Source organism: Meles meles, chromosome 21, assembly GCF_922984935.1.
Source record: "Meles meles chromosome 21, mMelMel3.1 paternal haplotype, whole genome shotgun sequence".
Classification (NCBI taxonomy): domain Eukaryota; kingdom Metazoa; phylum Chordata; class Mammalia; order Carnivora; family Mustelidae; genus Meles; species Meles meles.
The window spans coordinates 26,672,264-26,696,199 of NC_060086.1; the positions used below are offsets into that span (position 1 = coordinate 26,672,264).

The window sequence follows — 23,936 nt, forward strand, 5'->3', positions numbered from 1 at the left end:
GAAGAGATCCAAACTCTATCATCTGATAAGTTACTGCTGTCTCTGTCCTATTTTCCCTTCGTTCTTTTTTTTTTTTTTAAGTTTTTATTATTTATTTGACAGAGATCACAAACAGGCAGAGAGACAGGCAGAGAGAGAGGAAGGGAAACAGGCTCCTCACTGAGCAGAGAGCCCGATGCGGGGCTCGATCCCAGGACCCCAGGATCACAACCCGAGCCAAAGGGAGAGACCTTAACCTACTGAATCACCCAGGCACCCCTGTTTTCCCTTCATTCCTAAGAGGAAGGTATGCTGACTCTTCACTACCACCCGTGCCTCCAAAGCTAAGCTTTTGTTCTGTGCTTTGGGGTTCAAAATCAAGTAGTATCTGTAAATATACAGTATTGTTGCTGTCCTTTCTCTGGTCCTTTTTGCTCCCCATATTCCTGTCACAAATAGGTATTGTTATTTATGTGTGTTTCCAGCATTGTGCAAATACAAAAAGTGGGGATATATATTTTTATCTCTCACTTCCTCTTAACACAAAACATAGTATACTGAAGCTTAGTTTTCTTCCAATTAACTGCAGGCCTTCTGGATCCTTTCCTACCAGAACATGGATGGCTGTTTTATAGTCGCATACTATTCCATTTTATGGACGCATCACTTACTGAACTCCTTCAGCATTTGTGGAAGTTAAACTGGCCGTGACTGGAAACTGGCCTCTCTTGTGCCACCCTCCCTGCCGCCACTTTCTCCAGTACTTTTACTTCCTGACCCCTTTTCTACCCGCAAATAAGTACTAGTCGTCTTTATTTGTAAAACTTCATTTTTACTCTTTCCTTCATATCACTGCCAAAGGTTTTGAAAAACTTCTCCAAACCCCTGATTTCATTCTTGCCTATTTTTGCTGCAGCTGGGTTTCCATCTCTACCATGTGGCGAGATCATAGTTTTGACGGTTACCAGTGGCTTTGTGCTGTGGGGTGCTAGACTGGCTTTGGTGATTAATTTACGTGTAGGAGGATGAGAAGGACGAAAAGAGAAGGGAGGGTTGGCAAGCAGCTAAAAAAGAGGAAGCAGGAAGGCTGGGAGAAAGTAGAGTATAAGGGGAAAAGTAGGAGAAGAGCATTTTTGGCAGAAGATGTGAAATGTATTTTCATAACCAGCTTGTTGCATACAGCTGGCTTCTGCGATGAGCAGCCTTATGGTAAGTTGCTGACTGATAGACTAGTTGGGCCCTCTGGAACGCTGCCCCAGGTCTTCTCTTTCATAAAGCAAGCAATAACTCCTTGTCCCATTACTGTATAATCAGTTTTAACAGCAGAACCTCCATTTTAAAATGTTTACTTTCTATAATCTGGAGTTGCCATTAATCTACCTCTCCTGTCATTCTTTTTACTACTGTCAGCTTTTCCAGTTTCTCATGATTACCTTGGTGTTACTCTTTGCTTTTCATTTCCAGTTCAGTCTGCCATTTTGGCGTAGAGCATTGAACCTTTACTCGAATTATTGCAGCAGCTTTCTTACCGTGTTTAGCAATGTATGTCCAACTTTACCCAGCTTTTCCTCCCTTTTACTTTCCCTGTCAGTCCTGCTCCCTGAAATCACCATACTGACGAATCTCCCTGCTTTGCTGGTGTCCATGCCCTTCTGTCCTCCGTTGCCTGAAAAGGCCCACCTCGCTGTAGAAGATTCTTCTTTAAGATCCTTCAAGATCAGCTTCTCTTACTGCTCCTTGAAGCCTTCCATAGCTCTGACAGCTCATGTGCATGTTTTATCTTCCTAAACTTGCTTTACAGCCTCCACCAAATGATTACTTGTTTCCTTATTTCAGGTGTGTTTAAGTTGTGTCTATAAAATTATAGCTTAAAATTATGTTCTCTAAGAAAAAAATAATTGTGTTTTCTGCTTAGGTTCTCCCAGTCCGTAGAGACTGCTTGGCTTACAGGAATTCTTTAATGACTGAGCCACCCAGGTGCCCCGCCTTACAGGAATTCCAAAGCCAGTATTATTGTTTTATTGGCTAAAAACTGCAGAGGTTATCACTAAATAATTTTGGATGCAGAGTCAGCTCATCCAGGTACCTTGAGGGTCTGCTTCCCTACTGTACTGTGGAAAATGGGTACTTTGTAATGGGATTTTCTTCTTGTTTTTCTAACAAATGATACACTGATCTGAATATTGACTTTCTTTTGACTCAGCAATATGTCCTAGATATCTTTACCTGTAAATCCATGTTTGTCAGGTGGTCCCCAAGACCACCCTCAGGTTTGATGATTCCCTGGGATTCAGCATACAGTTATACTCATGACCATGATTTATTTCATCAAAATATCAGCAAAGGCAAAGGGCACATTGGACAAATTCCAGAGGAAAGTAGGTGCAAGTTGCCAAGAGTTCTCTCCCTGTCATGCCACACAGGACATGCTTAATTTGTCTAGTATCAAATTATGACAACATGTGTAAAATGACTACCAGGAAAGCTCATTAGAAATTCAGTGCCCAAGGTTGCTGTTAGGGGCCGGTCACGTATGCACCCTCTGTCTAATACGTACTAAAATTCCAGATTCCCGAAAGGAAAGGTTTTCAGCATAAACTGTATTGTTCGTACAGTTTACCCTTACCAGTTAGGGAATGGTGGGAACCTCTCTGAAATCCAGCTTCCTTCACACCAGTCAAGGGCCAGCCTTTCTAAGGATCACAGTCTCAGACCTGCTGTGTTAACTCTTCTGCACACCATGGACATCTACAAACTCCCTTCCATTTCTTAAACTACTGTAGGATTCCATGGTATGAGTACATTATGCTCTGATAACTTTTCTCTACTGACTGGCTTGTAGGCTATTCTACAGTATCTATTTTTGTACAATTTCTTTTTTATGGGCTTTGATTGGAATTAATGGATCATAACATAGTCACATTTGAGAATCTGATATTAGATACTTCCAAATTCTTCAACAGTGCGCTTTATTAGTCCATACTTCAGCATTTTACAAGAGTACCCTTTGGACGTGATTGCTTTCAAAGATAGTCATGTTGGGGATATAGAAAAAACGGACCCATCAAACATCAGGAAGAGCAAGATAAGGAGGGGCATTCTAGATCCCAGCTGTGTCCTGCTGCTATCATGGGCCCTTGCCTTACCCATTCTTTTCCAGCTCCCAGGATTCTGGTTCTGACACACTTTTGCTTCTTCCTCTGTCTCTAATCTCCCTTCTTGTTGCCTTTAATCACTTGTGTGGAGGCTTGTGATTTTTTATCTTTTAGTGTAGAAAATTTCAAACATATGCATTAGAAGAGAACAGAATCAAGAAGATAAATGGACCCAGTTTCAGCAATTGCCAACATTTTGTTAATCATGTTGCATTTTTCTTTTTGTTTTTTGGAGCCATGGGGTGAGGCCTGGATAGTGAAAGCAAATCCTGGATATTATGGTGCTTTCATAAACATTGCTTTAGTACTAATTTACGAAAGTAACATAAACGTAACACAACATTTCAAATTAAGATATACTTTTTTTTTTTTTTTTTTTAAATTTAAGTAACCCCTACACCCAGCATGGGATGCGAACTCACTACCCCGAGATCAGGAGTTGTACGTTCTTCTGACTTAGCCAACCAGGAGCCCCTGACTTGCACTTTTTAAAAAACATAATAATTTCTTTAAGTAGTTGGTCCAGTTGTGAGGTTACTCTGCTATTCCTAGTTTAGGAGAGTGTTTCCTCTTGTCTTTATCTAAATTTGTATAAAGTTCACATAACACATACAGAAAGCTTGAAAAAAACTCTGGGATAACATGTTCACATTTATGCAATTTGCTTTTCTTATTTTAAATAAGGAATATTCCTGGGGCTCCTGGTTGGCTGAGTCGGTGGAGTAAGTGACTCTTGATCTTGGGGTTGTGGGTTTGAGCCCCATGCTGAGAGTAGTGGTAACTTAATAGTAAAATCTTTAAAAAATTTTTAAAGATTTAGTAAAATCTTTAAAAAATTTTTTTTCAAGGAACTTGTTTTCATATCAATAAACAAATCAGTTCCTTTTCAATATAACTTGCTATGCTACGCCATAGAAGAGCCATTTCTTTATTGATGGACATTCTGTTTTTCTGCTTTCCAACCCTTGTGGACGTTGCAGTGAAGTATGGTGGGCACATGGCCTTGCGTTCTAGGGGTTCATTGCTGTCAGATAACATTCTGCAGAATGCGGTGGCGGGCTAGAATGTGTATAAATTCAGTTGTTAAAATTCTTACCACAGTACTTCCCAAAAAATTGTAGTTTTCCACTGGCAATGTAAAATGTGAGAGAGAACCTTTTAACTCTCATTGTTGCCAGATATTATTACTCTTGAACATTTTACCAATAAAATTAGTAAAAAAAAAAAAAAGAGAGAGAGAGAGAGAAGGAAAAAGGTATAACATTATAGTTTCATCTTTTTTTTTTTTTAGATTTTATTTGTCTGACGCAGAGGGAGATCACAGGTAGGCAGAGAGGCAGGCAGAGAGAGAGGGGAACAGGCTCCCTGCTGAGCAGAGAGCCTGATGCAGGGCTTGATCCCAGGACCCTGAGATCATGACCTGGGCCGAAGGCAGAGGCTTAACCCACTGAGCCACCCAGGTGCCCTATAGTTTCATCTTTTAATCTGTATTTATCAAAAAGAAAAGCTAGCAGCGTGTCTTTAAAAAATAGTATTTTTTTATTTATTAATTTTCTAAAGATTTTATTTATTTATTTATTTATTTATTTGACAGAGCACAAGTAGGGGGAGTAGCAGGCAGGGAGAGGGAGAAGCAAAAAAAAAAAAATCTTTACTATTTTACTAAATCCTTGCTGAGCAGGGAGCCCCATGTGGGGCTCCATCCCAGGACCCTGGGATCTTGACCTGAGCCAAGCACAGTCACTTAACCGACTGAGCCAACAAGGCTCCCCACAAGTAGTATTTAGAATTTTGGTTTATACTAACAAATGCAAGCTTGGTTCACTACTAGAAAATCCATCAATACAGTTAATCACATTAGCCATCAAAAGATGGAAATCATATAACCATTTCAGTCGCTACAGGCAAGAAATCTAACAAAATATAGCATGCACCCATGACCAAATCTCCCAGCAAACCAGAAACTGAGAACAGTCTTTTACTTTTTAAATATTAAAACTTACTTATTTAATATTAATGCTTGAAAATTTTTAAAATATTATTTTTAAAGATTTTACTTACTTATTTGAGAGAGAGAGAGAGCGCGGGGGCACAAGCCGAGGGTAGGGGTAGAGGTAGAAGCAGACTACCCACCCAGTGGGGACCCTGACACTGGCACTTGATCACAGGACCCTGAGATCATGACCTGAGCTAAAGGCAAGTGCTTAACCTACTGAGCCCCCCAGGCTCCCTTAATATTTAATTTTTCAATGCTGTCATTCACAGATGAGTCAGAAATTATAATGAAAAGGTTTGTACAGTGAGAGCGTTCGTCCCAACCCCTACGGGCCTGGTTCCTCCCTCCTCCTCCCCACAGTCACTATTTGTTCCTTAGGTATTCCTTCACAGTCATTTCGTACACATACAGGGAAAGGAGAGTGCATATCCTCTCTCGCTTTTTACACAGACCATAGCATACTGTGTACTCTGTCATGCACCTGGCATTTCCATGATGAGTTTTTCCTCGAGGACAAACATTTTTGCTCATTTCTGATACCATTCGAGCTACCTTCCTATTTCTCTTTCTTTTTGAGCTGTTGAACTCCTCAGATGTGGGACCTTACAGCCATGTGCTGTCTCCCACAGACATTCACGAAATAAATGTTGTAGTTAAGTGCGCTCTCGCTCTCTCTCTTTCTTTTTTAAGTTTTTATTTATTTATTTGACAGAGACACAGCAAGAGAGGGAACACAGGCAGGGGGAGTGGGAGAGGGAGAAGCAGGTTTCCCACTGAGCCCGGAGCCGGATGCCGGGCTCAATCCCAGGATCCTGGGATCATGACCTGAGCCAAAGGCAGACACTTAATGACCAAGCCACCCAGGTGCCCCTGCAGTTGCTGTCTTAAAGATCACTAGTACCTGATTCCCTCTTCAGACTAGTCGCTGTTCAGTCTTTGTCTTTGATTTTTTTTTTTTCCGGTTTTTGCTTCTGCTCACACAGCCATGATTCTTGGAAATCTAATACTTTGTCTTTCCTGCTGTTCTAAGTATTCTTGTAAAAGGTAGAAGGATATAAGGAAAGGATTGTGGAGGGACACAGTCTGGGGAAAAGATACATTGTAAGGAAGAAGATATAGCAATTAATCTGTCTAAGGCCAAAGGATTTATTCTCTGTGGCTCCTAAAAGGAGCTAGTACTTTACTGTGGGAGGTTTCATGCTCTAGAGGAAAGACCAGAACATTGAGAGCCTTGATTTGAATTTTATCTCTACCCTGTATTAGCTGTATGACCTTGGACAATTCATTTTGCTTTCCTATGGTTCAGTCTGTTCATCAGTAAATGGGTAACATCTTTATCACTTTTTTTTTGTTTATTTATTTGTCAGAGAGAGAGAGAGAGAGAGAGAGCGTGTGAGTACAGGCAGACAGAGTGGCAGGCAGAGGCAGAGGGAGAAGCAGGCTCCCCGCCAAGAAAGGAGCCCGATGTGGGACTCCATCCCAGGACACTGGGATCATGACCTGAACCGAAGGCAGCTGCCCAACTGACTGAGCCACCCAGGAGTCCCACATCATTATCACTTTTTAAAAAGTGATAGTAAAATGGGAAAATACACATAAAGTGACCAACATAGTTACTGACATCTATTTATTTATTTATTTATTTATAGAGGGAGAGAAAGGGGTGCGGGCGGGGAGGAGCAGAGAGAATCTTATTTTTTATTTTATTTTTAAAAAGATTTTTATTTATTTATTTGACAGAAACACAGCAAGAGAGGGAACACAGCAGGGGCAGTGGGAGAGGGAGAAACAGGCTTCCCGTGGAGCAGGGAGCCCGGTGTGGGGCTCGATCTCAGAACTCTAGGATCATGACCTGAGCCACCCAGGCGCCCCGCAGAGAGAATCTTAAGCAGGCTCTATGTTCAGCACAGAGCCTGAGAGCCAGGCCTTGACCTTACAACCCTGAGATCATGACCTGGGCTGAAGTCAGGAGTTAGACACTTAACTGACTGAGCCACCCACACACTCTTAATCACGGACATTTTAATCACTTTGAAGTTTGTTCTTGTTCCTAGGTCCAGGACTTGCAGAATTGGGGTACCCAACTCAAGGAATGAATGGTTGCTGACTGGAATGTTGTCTTTGTGGAGCATCTGTCAAATATGATGGACCACTTAGACCTATCAGATCCATCAGCCCTTTCTTTTTCATAGATATGTAAATGATAGAGTCAGATGTCTTAAATGAATCTACTAGCATTTAAATCCTGAAAGCCAGTGTTTGGGCACAGGTGGTATATTTATATATTTTTCCACTTAACTTTCTGAAGGAGAAGATGTGGGTCAGGTGTGGTCAGTTGGCTGTGGTGACAGTGCTGAAGAACAAAACTTGCCGCTGTGCTTAGACACTGTAATAGTTCCTTGAGAGCTAATGTATTACATCTTGTAACTACCAAAGCCACCATTTGGGGCTAGGAAAATACTGGCTAACCTCATCAAAAGCCTTCAGAATGAAATTTGGGAAGAGAGAAAAAATTCCAGGTAAATAGTAAGGGAGCATGCCATAGGGTAGAATTGTAGAGACAGAAAACAAGATTGGACCAAGGACCTATGTCTAATCACAGGAGGACACAGAGAACAAGTGCTAAAGATTCCTGATGTTTCTGTATCATAAGTGCCCATAAATCTTGACAAAAGTAAAGACAGTCACAGATCCCACTGAGAACTGGTGAGAGGAGTTCTTAACTAGGCATTTGAGTGCTTACTAGAGACACTGTGTTAAGTAAGCACCCTTCATTTAATCCTAACAAAAATGGTATGAAGTAGAAGTACAGAAATTAATCTCTAATTTTAAGGAGGGCACTGAGACTGTGGAAGGTTAAGTAGTTAGAGCTAGTAATCTGCTTTTGATGGATGACATGACAATGATATAAGTTCATTTGTTTACTGATTTGACTCTTAATCATATGTGTGGCTAGCTCGGTCCCTGACTTACCCAGGATTACAGTGTGAGTGAGCTCATGCACTCTCCTTGCCTCCCTCACACAGAAGAGGGGAGAATGAGTCATGGTTGTGGTTGGCGTGAGTCTGTTTTGCTACTCCGTTAGCCACATGGCAGTCCTACTTGGAACAAAATGACAAGGGAATACAGCAACAGTTATCTCCTTCCAACTTCTCACTGACTTCAGCAGTAACATACTCAACCTTGCTGGATCACCGGCAGTCATCCATGATGTCACTCAGTTTGTTTTTCACTGCCTGCCTACCTGTGGCTCCTCTTAGTTCCTCCGTCAGCAAGCCGGCTTCAGTTGAGTGTGATCTCATTGCGTTCCACCTTGTGGCATCCCTTGGAGTTTCCTCTGTGTTTGCTTGTCTTTCCCATTTTCTCTTCTGCATCCCCAGTGCCATCTGCTTTTCAGCCTTGACAAATTATTTGCAGTTCCCCAAATGTCTGGTTCATGTTCCTTGAACCTTGCCTTGTCTGTCTGTTATTTATAATGTTCCCTCTGGGAAGCTTCTTCGCTTCCTCAGGGCAGAGTTAGAAATTTTCTCTTTGTCTGTTGATTTTTGTCAAGTATCTGATTTTGGTTGTCTGTTGATATTGTGGATGAAGGTTTAGGTTCTTGAATCTAGGGTTATTAAGGTTATTAATGTAGGTAACTGAAATGAGTCTCCTCTTAACTTTTCTTCGAAGTTTCCTCATTCCTTAGAGGCTTCTACCTTGACCAGAAAGGCTGGTACTGAGCTCTGTGTCTGAGAAGTGTGGTGATTGGCAGGCTTTAGTCTAGGGTGTGATGGAGGAGAGTGGTGGTAGTTTCCAATAAAGAGAACTTTGATCTGGGGCACCAGACCTCTTGCAGGAGCCCTGCCTGCCTCTTGCCTAGGTTTGTTTCTTTAGAGAGTGTTTCTTTGGTTTTAGGCAGGATTCAAGTGTAGCTGCTATGTGTAGCCATGTAGTCTTGGGGATGGAAAGTGGTTAGGAGGAGTTGAATAGCTGTGGCCTTTCTATTCCTTAGGCAGTCTTTTTGCTCCGTGTCTATTTCTGCTCTCCTAGCTCTGTTGGAGCCTCTCTAGACCTCTGCCAGAGGGTGGCACATACATCCATTCAAGACTTTTCTTGTGTTTATTCTTGGGTTGTAGCTTTCTTTGCTCTTGTGTATGCCTCAACTCGGAAGAGATGTATATTACCTTGTTTCCTTAGTGGAAAAGAAGAGGCAGACCCATTTACTCAGTCTGTCTATCATTATGAAATCCTGAACCAAGGGTTCTGTGGACAACTTTTCAGCATTTGTTATTTTAAGAATTGAAACAAACTTATATAATGAGTGTATTATTGATTCCCATGTACTGAAAGAATAGTTTGGAATATTTATGGGCTATGAAATTACTGTAAAGCTGAACTACATGATCTTTTTCTGAATAACTTGTATTTAAAAAATAGTTAATGAAGCTTTTTAGGGCAAGGAAAGCCAACAGTAACCCCAGATACCTGGGCAGAGAGGATGGTGGGGAGGTCTGAGGCATTGCTACTAGCTGCTAATTGATAGTTGGGGCCAGAAGCAAGGTAACTCTGGCTCACACAGTGTTTACATTCTAGAATTGGGGAGTGTAGCTTGTTTCCCAGAGTAAAATTTGCTAATTTTCGGTTGTCTTCCTTGGTATGACATGAAGCTCAAAGCTCTGCTACTTTGACTTTCTAAAGCAGAGTACTAAGTAGTGGCTCCAGAGGTCAATGGAGGTTGCAGGCTGGGTTTATTTTGATGAATGATAAAGAGAGTAATTTGCCATGTCTTCTAATAAGAGTGAAAATGAATCTGTATGCAACATTATTTTTATTTCTTAATACATTTTGGGAACGTTAATTGCAACTGTGTGGTTCAGGGATTTAGTGCAAGAAGAAGAACAGTTGATGGAAGAAAAGAAAAAGAAAAAAGACGACAAGAAAAAGAAGGAAGCTGCTCAAAAGAAGGTAGTATATATGTATCAACTATCTATGTTAAGCGGTCTCAACAGATTTAAAAAGAAAACTACTCTAATTGGATTTTTTAAAAGCATTTGATTGAATGTTTTAATTTCAATGGAGATTCATTTTAATATTTAATGTTTTTGATTATGCATATGTAGTAATTTACCAAGTGTATACAATTTAATGCATAGTTATTTAATCTTGCCGGTAGTTTTTTCAAAGGTAAGTGGTTTATATAGGTCTTTATCTTTCAATCAGCTCTTCCTAGGTTTTCATAATATATGCATCTCTGTATATGTGAGAAGAGCAAGCAATTTGTAGCTGCATTGAAATCTGGCTCTCCCACAGGGCGTGCTACATGGTGTGTCCTTCAGCTTTGTTTAGCCTCTCTGGGCCTTAGTTATGTTTTGTCAGAGGAGAATTTAATTAAACGAGATAACGTAATACACATAATGCACATAATAGGAAATAAAGTGTCAGTTTCCTTTCTACTTTTTGTTTAGTACCTGGGCTGATTTCAAGAATTTGCTGTTTACAGTAAGATATTTGAAAATAAGCCTAAGACATAATTTGCTGCTGTAGATCTCTAGCCCCGTATGCTGTCAGAAACTATTAACCAAAACAGTACAAATCATAGAAAAAGAAAAGATTATGTTCATAATTATAAAGTGTTTTTTTTTTAATTTTTTTTGTTTTTCTTTTTAACGAATTAATAATCCTGATGACAGACAGTGCTGGGCACTCATCTCCTACTGTATCAACATTTCAAGGACCTTAAAAATGTTCTAAATGACCCAGTGAAATCACTGGTCCACTTCTGTATCAATGGCAGTTCTGACTTTAATTTCTGACCTACACCTCTTTTGTGCTAGGCGCTGTATTACAGCTGTACACTTTTCTTCACATTATTTAGTAGGGAAAACACAGCGTCCAAATCTCTGGTAGGTGGGGGAGCTGTTGAAGACAAAGAACTGCTTGACTCAGCCTGAAATGGGACCAACGGAAGGGAAAATTTTCTTAGAGTAGAAATTAGCCAAGTGAACAAGGAGTGGAATAGAAAGGGATTCCAAGCAGAGTAAAATCCGCAGTAAGCACCCACAGCCTTATAGAAGTATGGGTTTTGATTGGTGGGAGTAGGACGCCAAGGGCAGAAGTATCAGAGGATGAGACTGCAGAGGATTGGTGTTAGCTGTGGACTCTTCTCCTGGTTTCAGCCATTGAGTGTTGGGGAAAACACCAAAGGCATTTCAGTAGACTGATGTAAAAGTTTGTGCTTGAGAATGTTTGTCTTAGCAAACCATGGGCTTGAATTGGAAGAGGTAGAAATTAGAGGCTCAGATGCTGGTGCAGGGACTGGCAAGAACCCACAGAGTTTGTTGGAAGAATATGAAGGGAGAGTGACTTCCGTTGATGCTTCTGTTTCAGATTGAGTGACAGGAGTACATCTTGGGAGGAGTAAACCAGGTAAGGGAATAGAAAGGGATAAAGAGAATTTCGTCCTGGAGTGCTGAGCTGACAGCGTGATCAGCAAGTACTTATGGGGTGGGAGATGGGGGGCATGCCGGTAGAGTATAGGGAGGGCATTGGACGATGGAGAGTGTAGAGGTGATAGGTGGCCCTAGCATTTAGCCTTTTGCTTGCTCTCAGGAGTGACTGGGAGGGATGCATTTTCATAGTCAGGGTTTAGAATAGGTTTCTAGTATAAGAGTTTTGGCACTGATGATGCCATAGACCTTTGTCAGAGGCCTGTTGGTACAAGCTGGTCTTTGCAGTGTGATCAGTCTTTAGCTGAGGATTTGTTGTGGTGCGGAAAAAATTGTATCCTCTCTAAGTTAAGGTTGGGGGAGGCTTATGAAAACTATTGGTCTGTGCTGGGAAGGTGATTTTACTGACTGAAGAGAGCTTCTAAGAAACTTCAGAGACTTGTTGAAGAAGATGCTTAGGTGTACTTTATGTAGAAACGGTGGTTTGGCAAGCATCTGAGTGTGGTGTTAGCCGGTTGATCCTTTCTTCTAAGGAATTCATTTTGTAGCTTGAAAGTTAGGATGTCTGCGAAAGGCTAGAGAAGAAGCCTAAGGTACTATATAATGAAGTCTGTTTATTTAGGATTTACCCTATTTAATGAGAAAGTTCTGAGAAAGGAAGGTCATTGCTCAAATGATTTCTTTAAAAGTTACATTTTTAAAATGTGCGATGTGAGTAAAATTTTTAAGGTTGTAACAGATATACAAATAAGGGCTGTAATTGCCAAGGTTCATCTTTATAATCTCTGATAACTTAATCTCTGACTCACCAAGTCAGTGTCTTTAACGTGTGAATGATGACTTTGTGCCATTTAGCCTCTCACCAGATCTGAAATGACAGCTTTTTATACTCTCTCCCACTCCAACTCTGCCTCACCCAGTTCCAGTCTCTCACCCTAACCATGTCCTACTGGAATCATCACAGAGGCTTAAGGATAATGGGGAGTGTTTTCTTCTTTAGCTAGATCTTCAGCACTGGTAGGATATTCCTGTGTATCCTGTAGACACAGTAATATTTAACCACTGAACACAACATATATATTTTATATTTTTTGAAGATTTTATTTGTTTGAGAGAGTGCGAGCACAAGTTGGGGTGGGGAGGGAGAGAGGGAGAAGCAGACTCTCGGCTGAGCAGGGAGCTGCCTGTAGGGCTTCATCCCCTGACCCTGACTCTCAGATCTTGACCTGAGCTATAGACAGAGGCTTAACCGACAGAGCCACCCAGGCACCCTGGCCACTGAACACAATATAAAGGAAGTTTAATAGCTCTAATAAATGTTAAGTGTAGTAGAGTAGACTGCCACTGTAAATAAGACTGTTCTTCAAATTCCAAATAATCAGCTTACAACTGAATTTGAGTAACACACTTTGGTGTAGCAAGGACAGCTGGTATTTCTATAGGCTGTTACCAAACAGCTATTAAAAAAACAAAACAAAAAGAATCCCAAGATGGCACACTTAGAGCCCATATGAAAGATTGTGAGTCACAAGAGTTTTAAGACAAGTTTCCTCAAGCTTGTTTTTTGTCTGTAGTAGGAGCCAGCAGGTGTATGCGGGTAGGTGCCAGACATCTACATAAGACAGGAAGGCAGGCACATTTATATGAATGTCGAAACATAAACTCACTACAGTAAAAACAACCTGCAGGTTTCATGTAATGTATGCACATGTTAAAAATCTATATATTTTTATTCCTGAAAAAGATTTCAGGTAACTATCTGTTCTGATCTATTCATTTTAGATAGAAAGAAGTCAAGCATTAAAATAAATTGAAGAGGCCAACCATGGTTTTGTCAGGGTGACAGAACTAGGAATAGGATGGGAAGCTGCTTAGAGACCAACCACTCCCCCTGCCCGACACTTTTCCAAAATTAGGTGCCATGCCATGGTGTTGTCCTTTGTCCTTTTTTTTTTTTTTCTTTTTTCTTTTTTTTAAAGATTTTGTTTTTGAGTAATCTCTACACTGCATCTAGGGATTGAATTTATAACCCCAAGATTCAGAGTCGCACATTCCACCAACTGAGCCAGCTGGGCACCCCTATCTTTGCTTTATACTTTCTGCTTTATTTTTCACAACCTAAAGGTGAACTTTAAAGCCACAAATAATATATCGTGATAATTTCTGTAAGGCATTTAACAAGTCTTTTTTCTGTGTGTACAGAAACATGGTCCCTAGTGGCTACTTTGTATTTTTTTTAAAGAATTGATATTCAGATCACAGGCTATTTTCTATTTTAAATAAAAAACAGGTAGTACAACTCCTTCTATAAATGATGAGATACCAGCAAGGCTCATTGTAATGTTTTTGCTGTGGTAGTTTTTTGTCTACTTAAATATAAATTTTAAGTATCTAAATTCCTCTTTGAAGAAATTTTACATGAAAATTACATGCTTTTCAATATATTTCAGCCTGGGTACATCTCTCACAATGAGATCAGTGACTGGATGGCTTTATTTTTAGTTCTGTGTTTTGAAAAGCTTTCTATTTCATATCTAAGAGGGCTGTTTACTTATCTCTTCTAATTCCAAGGCTTAGGAAATAATTTGATACAGTATGGGAATGTAGTTTCTGTGCTTAAAAAGGGCAACAGTGGTACCAGTAGCTTGTTAATCTCCAGGTTCTGTTTTTAGAAGAAATTTGTAGAAGGAATCTTGAGAGAAATGTAATGAAGGGAAAAGGAGGTTGAGAAATAGGTTAATTATAGAGGGATAATTTAGTATAACCTTTACTTTAAGTATGTAATTGTAGTTCCTAGAAAGCATATAATGGTTGAGGGGCCGGAGGGAAGCAACAATACAAATAGGGATCTTGTAGAGTTGAGAATGTTTTAAGTCAGTGTTCGTGACTGTTTTTGTTACTGTGTTAGGAGCTGAGGGGATTGTTACAGGCTTTGTGGATTTAAATGTACTCAGTTTGATATAATCTTAAAGGGGAAGATTTTTAAAAAATGAAATTGAATATAAACCCTTACACATTGAAACTTCATGTTTCCTGATTGAAAATTTTCACTTTTATTCATTCATCTTTCTTGTACATCTTCAATTTAATAAACATTCTAAGAGTTAAAAAAAAATAAATGTACTCAGTTTGGGTTTAAGTGAGACGTTATAGAAAATCTCCAACTTTCATTCCCCTTTTCAGAAATTTTACTGTCAGTCATCATGTCTCCCAAAGTCCATGTTGGTCTGAGGATTCTATTCAGCAGCACAATGAGCGAAAGTTTCTCAGTAGCCTGGGTGGTAACATAATCAGGCCTGGAGCAGGGCAGTCAAGTGTTCACAGGATTTCAGCTGACTAGTCTCCACTTGGTCTCGGTTCCCCTTTTTTTTTTTTTTTTTAAACAAAACAAAACAAAAAAAAACACTGTATACAGCTGGCCTGAGGTCTAGGCTGAGTGCTGCTTGCGAAGAAATCCTAGAAAAGCTTTCTGACCCCTAATTATCTTATTTAAAATAGGCAAACCTAGCCATCAATTCTTTTTTCCTGATGTTAGTTTGTAATACCTGGCACTGTGAAGATATAGTAGATGATTAGGAAAAGAGAAAAAAAAAACTGGACTTGGGAACCTGGAGTGTGTTTGAGTTGGGCCAATTCCCAGGGTGAAAGGACCGAGCCAGGGTACTGGCCACTGTGGCTGGTGACAGCCGCAGCGGCTAAGACCTCTTGCATGCTTCTTGCGTGCCCGGCGGGTCCTTAAGGGCCCCTCTCCCCCCAGCTCTTCATGATTTAGATCCTTCTAGGCTCACAACAGCTCTAGGGTAGGTGTTTTTGTTCTGTCCTGCAGATGAGGAAACTTTGGTGTAGAGAAGTTAATTTTAATCAAGGTCACATCAGGTGTTAAATGGTGGAGCCAGGATTCAGAGTCTGGCTTCAGACACTGAGCTCTTAGCCACTCAGGTACATGTAGGGAGCTTAGGGGTATGTGGTACGGAGCCTGACAGAAAAGGTGGCATATTGTGTGTTTGCCACTTGTGTGATAGTTTGCTTCATGAAGTGAAGCAGTTGCAGTAGTTGCTTGTGGAATCACAGCTCAGGCTTTTTTTTTCTTTTTTTTCTTTCCTTTTTGGTAGTAAGTAGGCTCTGTGCCCAACATGGGGCTCAGACTCATGACCCCGAAATCAAGAGGTGAATGCTCCACCGACTGAGCCACCCAGGCGCCTCTGTTTTTTGTTTTTGTTTTAAAGATAAAGATACTCAATATGGAAATAATTGTTATAGATTTGACAGAATCCTTTAATTCTGTTACACAAGAGGGTCTACAGTGATAATCTCACATTTGAATAATACTATAAAGAAAAAATCTTTCTGTGTTGTACTTGAGCCCCATAATAACCCTGAATGATAAGTAGTACAGTCGTCTCCCAAAACCCCCATTTGAGGAACTGGGAAACTGAGACCCAGAGGGTTTGAATGACAAGGTCATGTAAAAGTAAAAAGGAAATTTGAACTTAGTTTTAACATATTTTATGTAAGCAAATATATCCAAAACATTACTATTCTAACATGTAATCAGTATCAAATATTATTAATGATAGTTTACCTTTTAAGTAACAAAAAGGACAAAACTGCTATTTTACACAAAGCAGTTTGGACTCGGTTTACTTCAGGGGTCAGTAGCCACATGTGGACAGGTGGACAGGGCTGCCATTTTGAACAGTGTAGACAGACAGACACTCATAAAATCACTGATCCTGTTAGGAAAATTATCTTTTGAAGAGTTAGAGTAATATGCTAGGTCCCTGGACCAACCCACAAAGCCTTAAAGAAGTGGCACTTGCTGAGTTCTGTTTCCTCTTAATCTGTTAGGAGCTCTTGGGTTCTGTTACATTCCTTCAGTATATTAGTCAGTATTCTGATGGGCAGACACCTTTAGATGTCTTCTCTGTGCCATTCTCGGTGGATGACAGAGTACTGAATGAGGTAGACTATTGTTCTGAAGCAATGTGGACTTGTTTTGGAGTTTTCTGGAGGAGTTGGAGACTACCTATCCTTTATGTTAAGGCCAGTGAAAGCAACACTGTCTATCTTGGGGATACTGTGATCAAGGCTTCTGTGTATTATAACTTAGTTTCCGTTTGCAGTAAACTGTGGAAGAGACTAGGATAGTTAAAAAAAAAAAAAAAAAGATTTTCAGCATGTAAAATAATTTTTGTACTATAATGTTTTGGCTTCAGAAAATTATGTATTTTATTGTTTGCCATGGTACCTCTCTTAATGTATTCATACACCAAGGTCCTTCTAATAAAACTAATTATCTACCATCAGATTTTAAAAACAATTTCTCCAGAAATAAAATAAGTGTTCTAGCTAGTTAACTGGTCTTTTGCCATTGTCCTTCCATCAGTTTTTTTGTTTTTGTTTTTGTTTTTTTAATTTTTGATCCATATGAAGTAAAAGATGGGCCTCCATTATTTAGCATAACACTAGTGCTCTAAAACTTGGTAAAGTTGCTCACTGTCTGGACTGACTCTGGCTCACTAGGGAAAGATTGTTTGGTATGGCTTGAGGATTAGGGTAATTGCCATAGAGTCCTTTACCATCTAGTTCTGTAATGATCAAATTCAATAAATACTATTTTTAGTAACAATAATTTAATATGAGTAAGAAAAATTATTGTGCCCTATTGCACTTAAGGAAAGTTAAATCTTTATTTAGGAACAGTTCCTGGTTATTGGCTACGAATTATTCAGTCTTTCCTCACCTCCCTGCCTGTCCCTGTATCTTTTATTTTTAGGACTCCCATGCAATTGGCCTTAACTAAAAAGTTGATTTTTGCTTGTGGCCTCTGTCTGTAATCTGTTCTTTCTTTTTGGGGCCCTTGAAGTTTGAGTGAGGTACCTTGAGGCAGCTCTGCTCTTATTATGTCAGAGACAGTGGACAGTGGGGCAAGTATGGCAAAGCAGGGTTGGTGGCAGTTTAGCTTCTGAACACAGTAATTTTAATGAATTCTCAGTTGTGTCAGAAGTGACAGATATGTCTGAAATTTTTTCCCACTCAAAAATACTTAAAAGTTAACTACGTTTAACTGAAAGAGCAGCCTAACCTCTGGGAGTTAAATTTATTACTGATTTGGCCAAGTGGTTATAGTCAGCTTTTCTTCCAAAAAACTTAATTTATTTTTTTATCATTTGAAATAAGAGTTTTTGAAACCATTTAAACTTACGCAAAACTCAATACGCAAAAACTCATTGAATGTTAAAGGTGACAGTTACAGGAAATACATTTAAAAATTAAATAATGAGAAATGTGCAGTGCCTTTTTTTTATTATTTACTGTCATTCAATGATGTCTTCTCTGATCTGTATCTAAAGAAGCATTTCAAGCATTCTTTATTAATAAACATTGTATCAGGGACAATGGGGCACATCTGTGGGAAAAGCATGCTTTCTTTGCATATCTTTTCCTATGCAGTTCACCTAAATGACAAATTCCTTATTTAATAAAAGTGTATATGTCTTATATAATAGTAATATATTAACATTTTATCATAACAATCCATTTCTTTCAGTTTCATATTTACATTGTTTTTTGTTTGTTTGTTTTTATTTTAGGCCACTGAACAAAAAATCAAAGGTACGTTGTTTAAAGCTATTTTTATCTTTTTTTTTTTTTTTTCATTAAAGCAAGGTTGTTGATATGCATTTTTATTTACCTCCAGGATTGGGAGAGCCAAGAGCATGAAAGAACAGAGGGGTGGGGACAGACTTCTTCAGTGACACACCTTGGAATCATCTCTTGGGGTTAATGGTTTACTATATTACTGCTTTCAAAATACGCCGCCTTGAGACCTTCCTTACACTGTCTGCTAGGATGGGCACCACTTCTTGACATACTCCCTTGATTTGAGTCTTTGAGCACATGTACCTTCCTTTCAGTCTTCTGTGTAAAAAAGTCTTATTATCTGGGGTTATCTCTGGGACTATTACCTCATCCCTTACTTTATTCCTTGGTCTCTGTATACAGTTGTCCCCCACTCCTTTCTGGAGGCAGACCGTGATACCCACTCTATATTTAATTCCTGAGAATAGTAGATTGCTAACCTGATGGTCATTTTGCCAGGCTGAGCAGCATCCAGTACCTGTCGAGCATGAGCCTGCAGGCTGCTAAGGAAACAGGAACATCATTCCTCTCAGATCCTGAATCAGGAATTCTTCACCCTCCCAAGAGTTGACTACCTGGTAATGAAAGGTGTAGGGCTCTCAGATGCTAAACTTGTTAGTCATGAAGATCCTGAATTTTCATGTGTAGCTATATCAGAAGTATGACCTCTGCATTTGGTTGAGAAATGCAGCTCAGTACTGCCTGATTTTATTTGAGATCAGCATTTGCTAAAGTAACATTTATTAGCTGCAAATGTTTAAGAGTGAACAAGAACAGTCTTAACTTATATTTTACCGGAGAAAGTGGCAGTAGAGGGAAACACCTAAACACAGTATAGTATAATATGATTTGCTTCAGGTAGAAATGCCGTTGTTGTCCTGGAACACAGAGGAGTAATGAGTAGCTTATTTGACACAGGGGGTTAAGGAAAATCTCCTTGAGATTATGAATCTTAAAAGATGAAACAGCCAATCCAAGAAGAGATGAAATGGCAGAGGGATCAATCAGCATGACTTAAGGTACAGAGACAAATAATGTGATATTTGCAGTGGTTAGCCCTAGAGCTTTAAATATCCAGCAATGAATGGATGGGGTAGAAGGGTTTTTCTGAAGAGATAAGTAGGGATTAGGTCAAGAGAAGGCCTTATATGCTCTGTGTACTAAGGAACTTGGACTTCTATGTTATAGGCAGTTAGAAGCCACTGAAGAGTTTAAGAAGAGTGACATGGGTTGGTTTTTTGTTCTTTTTTTAAAAGCTGTCAGACACCGTGCATGAAAGTGTTGGCTGAAAGATGGAGCGAAGAGAAGAAAGGCACTCTCTGGGCAGAGGAAGCAGGTGGACAAGAAGAGGGAATATTCAGAGAATAAGTGTGGAGATGTTGGGGAGAATGTAGGCCTGGAGGTAGGGGGGAAATCGTTGGGCTTCATACTGGTTAGAGAGAGGGGAGCCAGCCTGGGTGATGTATGAAATTGGTGAATCACTATATTATACACTTGAAACTCATGTAACACTGTGCGTGAACTATACTGGAATCAAAATAAATAAACTACCAGTTTGAGTTGTAGAAAAAGAGAGTGGTGAGCCAGCAAAGGTCACAGGCATAAGCTATGCTCTAGGAGCTTCTCTTGGTCAGTACTGTCTAGCGTTCACCAACAGAGTGCAGCACCAGAGAGGGAAATGGGGGAGTAGAGAGGGTAAAGACGATTTGAACTGAGGTCTTGGCAGCAGGGGTAGGAGATGGATGGAAGATGTAGGAGGTCTAGAATTCACAGGATTGCAACTGGTGAGATCAGAGGGGGAATCAGAGTTCAAAATGTGGCTTTGAATCTGGACGTGTAAGAAAGTTATAGGGGTGTGGAATGATGTAGGGGGCAACATTGCCAAATTAATTTGTTGGAACATGACCAAATTCATCTTCTTCAAGCTCAGTTTTCACATACCACTCCCCTCTATAGGGATGCTAAGTTGTCCCTTTGCTCCAAACTCCTCTGCTTGGTTTTCAAGGCCCTCTTTAATCTGACCTCCTGTGATCTAACCAGCCTGTTGTCCCTCACTCCTTTATACTTTACAGAGCATTCTCATCTCTTTCATGTTCATTCCTGTTTCTGTCTTTTTTTCTTAGCCAAGGAGGCCTTTTAGGCTTTCCAGACCTCACAGAGCTCATCTTCTGATGGATCACTCCAATGGCCATGGATTCTCCCTTCCCGATTTCTTAGGATGTTATGATGTGTCTTAAATTTGGGCCACTTGATTACAGTCCATCTTAGAGTTTTGACTGGCCCATAGGTGTTTGTTTTTCCAGCATGATCTTTGAATGCCTGCTGTTTATATCCTTTCCAACTGTAAATCATCCTTTACATCCGTACATAAAATATGAATGTATTTGAATCTTCTTGATTTTAAACTTTATGGAGTTCTGAGAATGTTAGGTTACTTAAGTGTATGAAAGTCACTTCAAAATGTGTTGTTGCTTTGACAGCTGTTTTACTCCACCCTTTTTTCAATGGCAGTTCCGTGATTGGCCACATTATTCTGGTGTATGAAAATGTATTTATTTTTGTGCCGTGTATAATGTCTGTGTTATCCTGATTTGGGGTTCATGGTGATTAGAGATTACAAACCAGAAATTTGTGGGACATTAGGTTTACTGAATGTTTGGTTTTGGAATAATTTGTGACTTAGAGCAAAGTTGAAAAGGTAGTAGGGAGTTTTCCCACATCCACCTCACTCAGTTTTCCCATGATTGACATCTTGCATTTCTGTGGCACTTTTGTCAAAACTAAGAAACTGATATTGGTATTAATGGAACTCCAGACTTTATTGAGATTTCACTCTGTCTTCCGTTAACTCATACCTAAAATCCAGCACCAGATACACGGATGCATCTAGTTGTCCTGTCTCCTCAGTCCCCTCTGGTCTCCACACAGTGTGTTGGTTACCCTTTATGTTTCCCATTGGCAGCATTTACAAATCAGGAGATTCTGCATAACCAAGAATTGCAGTTTCTCTTGCAGTTTTTATGGTCCACATCACTTTTTGTCCTTCTGTAGTACAGTCTGTATCAGGCCCCGGTCCGGTAACTTCTGGCTGTCAAGTACTTGAAAGAAACGGGGCTGCCGTGACTGGGGAACCGAATTTTGAATTTTTATTAGAGTCTTTGTGATTTGTCAGGAGTCCCCATCTTAGTGTTCAGACTGAGCGTGACTAGTTAGGCTGCAGCACCCTCTATGAATTCTGCCTAAATGAGCTGTTCTTTCTAAGGCTACTGCCATTTCTGGTTAAATAACACTAATGTTGCTTCCGCCCAGTGGTAAGACAGTTTGTGTAAAAGTTGGGGTCTTGTAAAGTATCATAAATTAAATTTTTTTTTTTTAAGATTTTATTTATTTATTTGACAGAGATCGCAAGTAGGCAGAGAGGCAGGCAGAGAGAGAGGGGGAAGCAGGCTCCCCGCTGAGCAGAGAGCCCGATGCGGGGCCCGATCCCAGGACCCTGGGATCATGGCCTGAGCTGAAGGCAGAGGCTCAACCCACTGAGCCACCCAGGTGCCCCTCATAAATTAAATTCTTGACCAATTTTCGTACATGGAGACAAGGCGATGTTTATTTCCTGGTACAGTGGATTCATAACTCATCTAATGAAAATGTGGACTAGCATAATGCGAGACAGAATGCAGTTCTTGAAAGTTTTATTCTTACCTTGTGACTTGAACTTTGAAAAACTGTTAAGGAGCATGCATATTTGTATGTTTGAATATTTGAAATGCTTTAAAATATGTATGAATATCTCCTTGAAACAGCAGGAGAGTGAAATGCTGAAAAATTTATGGTGAGGTATAGGAATAGATGGATACATTTTAAGATGTCCTGTGGCCTTACATAATGTAAAGGAAGAGAAGGAGTTAATATTCTCTCTTCAGAATGCCTTTGGGAACTTGATTAAGAAAAGTAATTTTTCGGGGCACCTGGGTGACTCAGTCATTAAGCATCTGCCTTCGGCTCAGGTCATGATCCCAGGGTCCTGGGATTGAGCCCCAGATAGGGCTCCCTGCTCAGTGGGAAGCCTGCTAACTCTCCCACTCCCCCTGCTTGTGTTTTCTCTCTCTGTGTGTCTCCGTGAAATAAATAAATAAAATCTTTAAAAAAAAAAAAAAGAAGAAAAGTAATTTTTCAAAAACTGCTTTTCATCTCTGACACTGACTTGTTTTGGAAGCATGCTCATTATACATTCCTTGCAAAAGAATAAGTGCTATTAATTCTTAACAGCTAACACCTCTCTCTCTCTCTCTCTTTCTCTCTTATCCACCATTTCACTCTCCTCCCCTTCCCCCCCTTCCTCTTTCTCATGCTAGTGCTTTCTTCAGGTGATTTTATAAGCAGGTTATATCCCACAGAATAACAAACCCCAGAGCTCTGAGGACAGGTGGAAGGAGGCTGAGATGGAAACAGGAATGGAGAATAGTGGATAAATATTTTTTTTTTGTTTTCTGGTAATCCCATGGGGAAGCATAGCTTATTGCTGCTATTCTCTTTCTGGACTAATTAAAAATTCTTTATTTTTTTTTTTTAAGATTTTATTTATTTATTTGACAGACAGAGATCACAAGTAGGCAGAGAGGCAGGCAGAGAGAGAGGAGGAAGCAGGCTCCCTGCGGAGCATAGAGCCCGATGTGGGGCTCGATCCCAGGACCCTGGGATCATGACCTGAGCCGAAGGCAGAGGCTTTAACCCAATGAACCACCCAGGCACTCCTGGACTAATTAAACATTCTTAATGAAAATTGAGTCAGCATTTAAAACACATTTTTGTTCCTTGCCACATTTGGAAGCCATTATTCTTGCTCAGTTCTTTTCTTTTCAATTCTTTCTCAGTTCTAGCCTTACAATTTTTTTCAAAGATTTATTTTATTTATTTGAGAGAGAGAACAACAACCATCGGGAGAGGGCAGAGGGAGAGGGAGAGAGAATCCCAAGCAGACTCTGCGCTGAGTGTGGAGCCAGACACGGGTCTCCATACCATGACCCTGAGATCATGACCTGAGCTGAAATCAAGAGTCAGACCCCCAGCTGACTGCACCACCCAGGTCCCCACAATTTGTTTTTAAGTCAAACATGATTTTTTTTTTTAATATTTTATTTATTTATTTGACAGAGAGAGAGGTCACAAGTAGGCAGAGAGGCAGGCAGAGAGAGGGAGAAACAGGCTCCCCACTGAGCAGAGAGCCCGATGCGGGGCTCGATCCCAGGACCCTGAGATCATGACCTGAGCCGAAGGCAGAGGCTTAAACCACTGAGCCACCCAGGCGCCCCAGTCAAACATGATTTTATTGCTTAGCTCCATTGCTCCTGGGGAGTGATCAAAAGCTGTTAAGTCAGGGCATGTGAAATCATATTGGAGACATCCTGATGACTAACTTTGAGCATCTACTGTGTATCAGGCACTGCTTTTATATATACTTAATCTAACCAAGGGGAATATTCTAAATATTTAATCACTAATAATGAATGGTTACCAGTGGTTCAGAACATGTACTGGAGCAGGGTCCTAAAAGTTTCATATGCTAAGAGTAATCTTTTAGCTCTTGGATTTTGGGAAATGTGTGGGACTTAGTAGAAGGGCCAGGGCAGCAGACTGGGAACTCAGAGGCTTCGTGAAGTGTAGGATATTTAAAAACTAATATGGCAGTAGGCCTTCATCAGTGTATACTAGAACAATATAAGTCTGCATTTAATCCCT

The 23,936-nt window shown here is 40.1% G+C and overlaps 1 protein-coding gene across 5 annotated transcripts in view; it reads left to right on the plus strand.

Annotated features, from left to right (window-relative positions):
- The window catches only part of TNRC6A (trinucleotide repeat containing adaptor 6A), a 105,867-nt gene that overhangs the window by 15,556 nt on the left and 66,375 nt on the right, over window positions 1-23,936 (plus strand). For 4 of the 5 annotated variants that reach the window (XM_045994016.1, XM_045994015.1, XM_045994019.1 and 1 more), the window contains exons 3-4: window positions 9,990-10,077; window positions 18,152-18,173. In XM_045994016.1, coding sequence (XP_045849972.1) covers window positions 9,990-10,077; window positions 18,152-18,173 — 110 coding nt within the window. The remainder of the gene's footprint in view (window positions 1-9,989; window positions 10,078-18,151; window positions 18,174-23,936) is intronic. The other variant, XM_045994020.1, reaches the window with a different exon arrangement.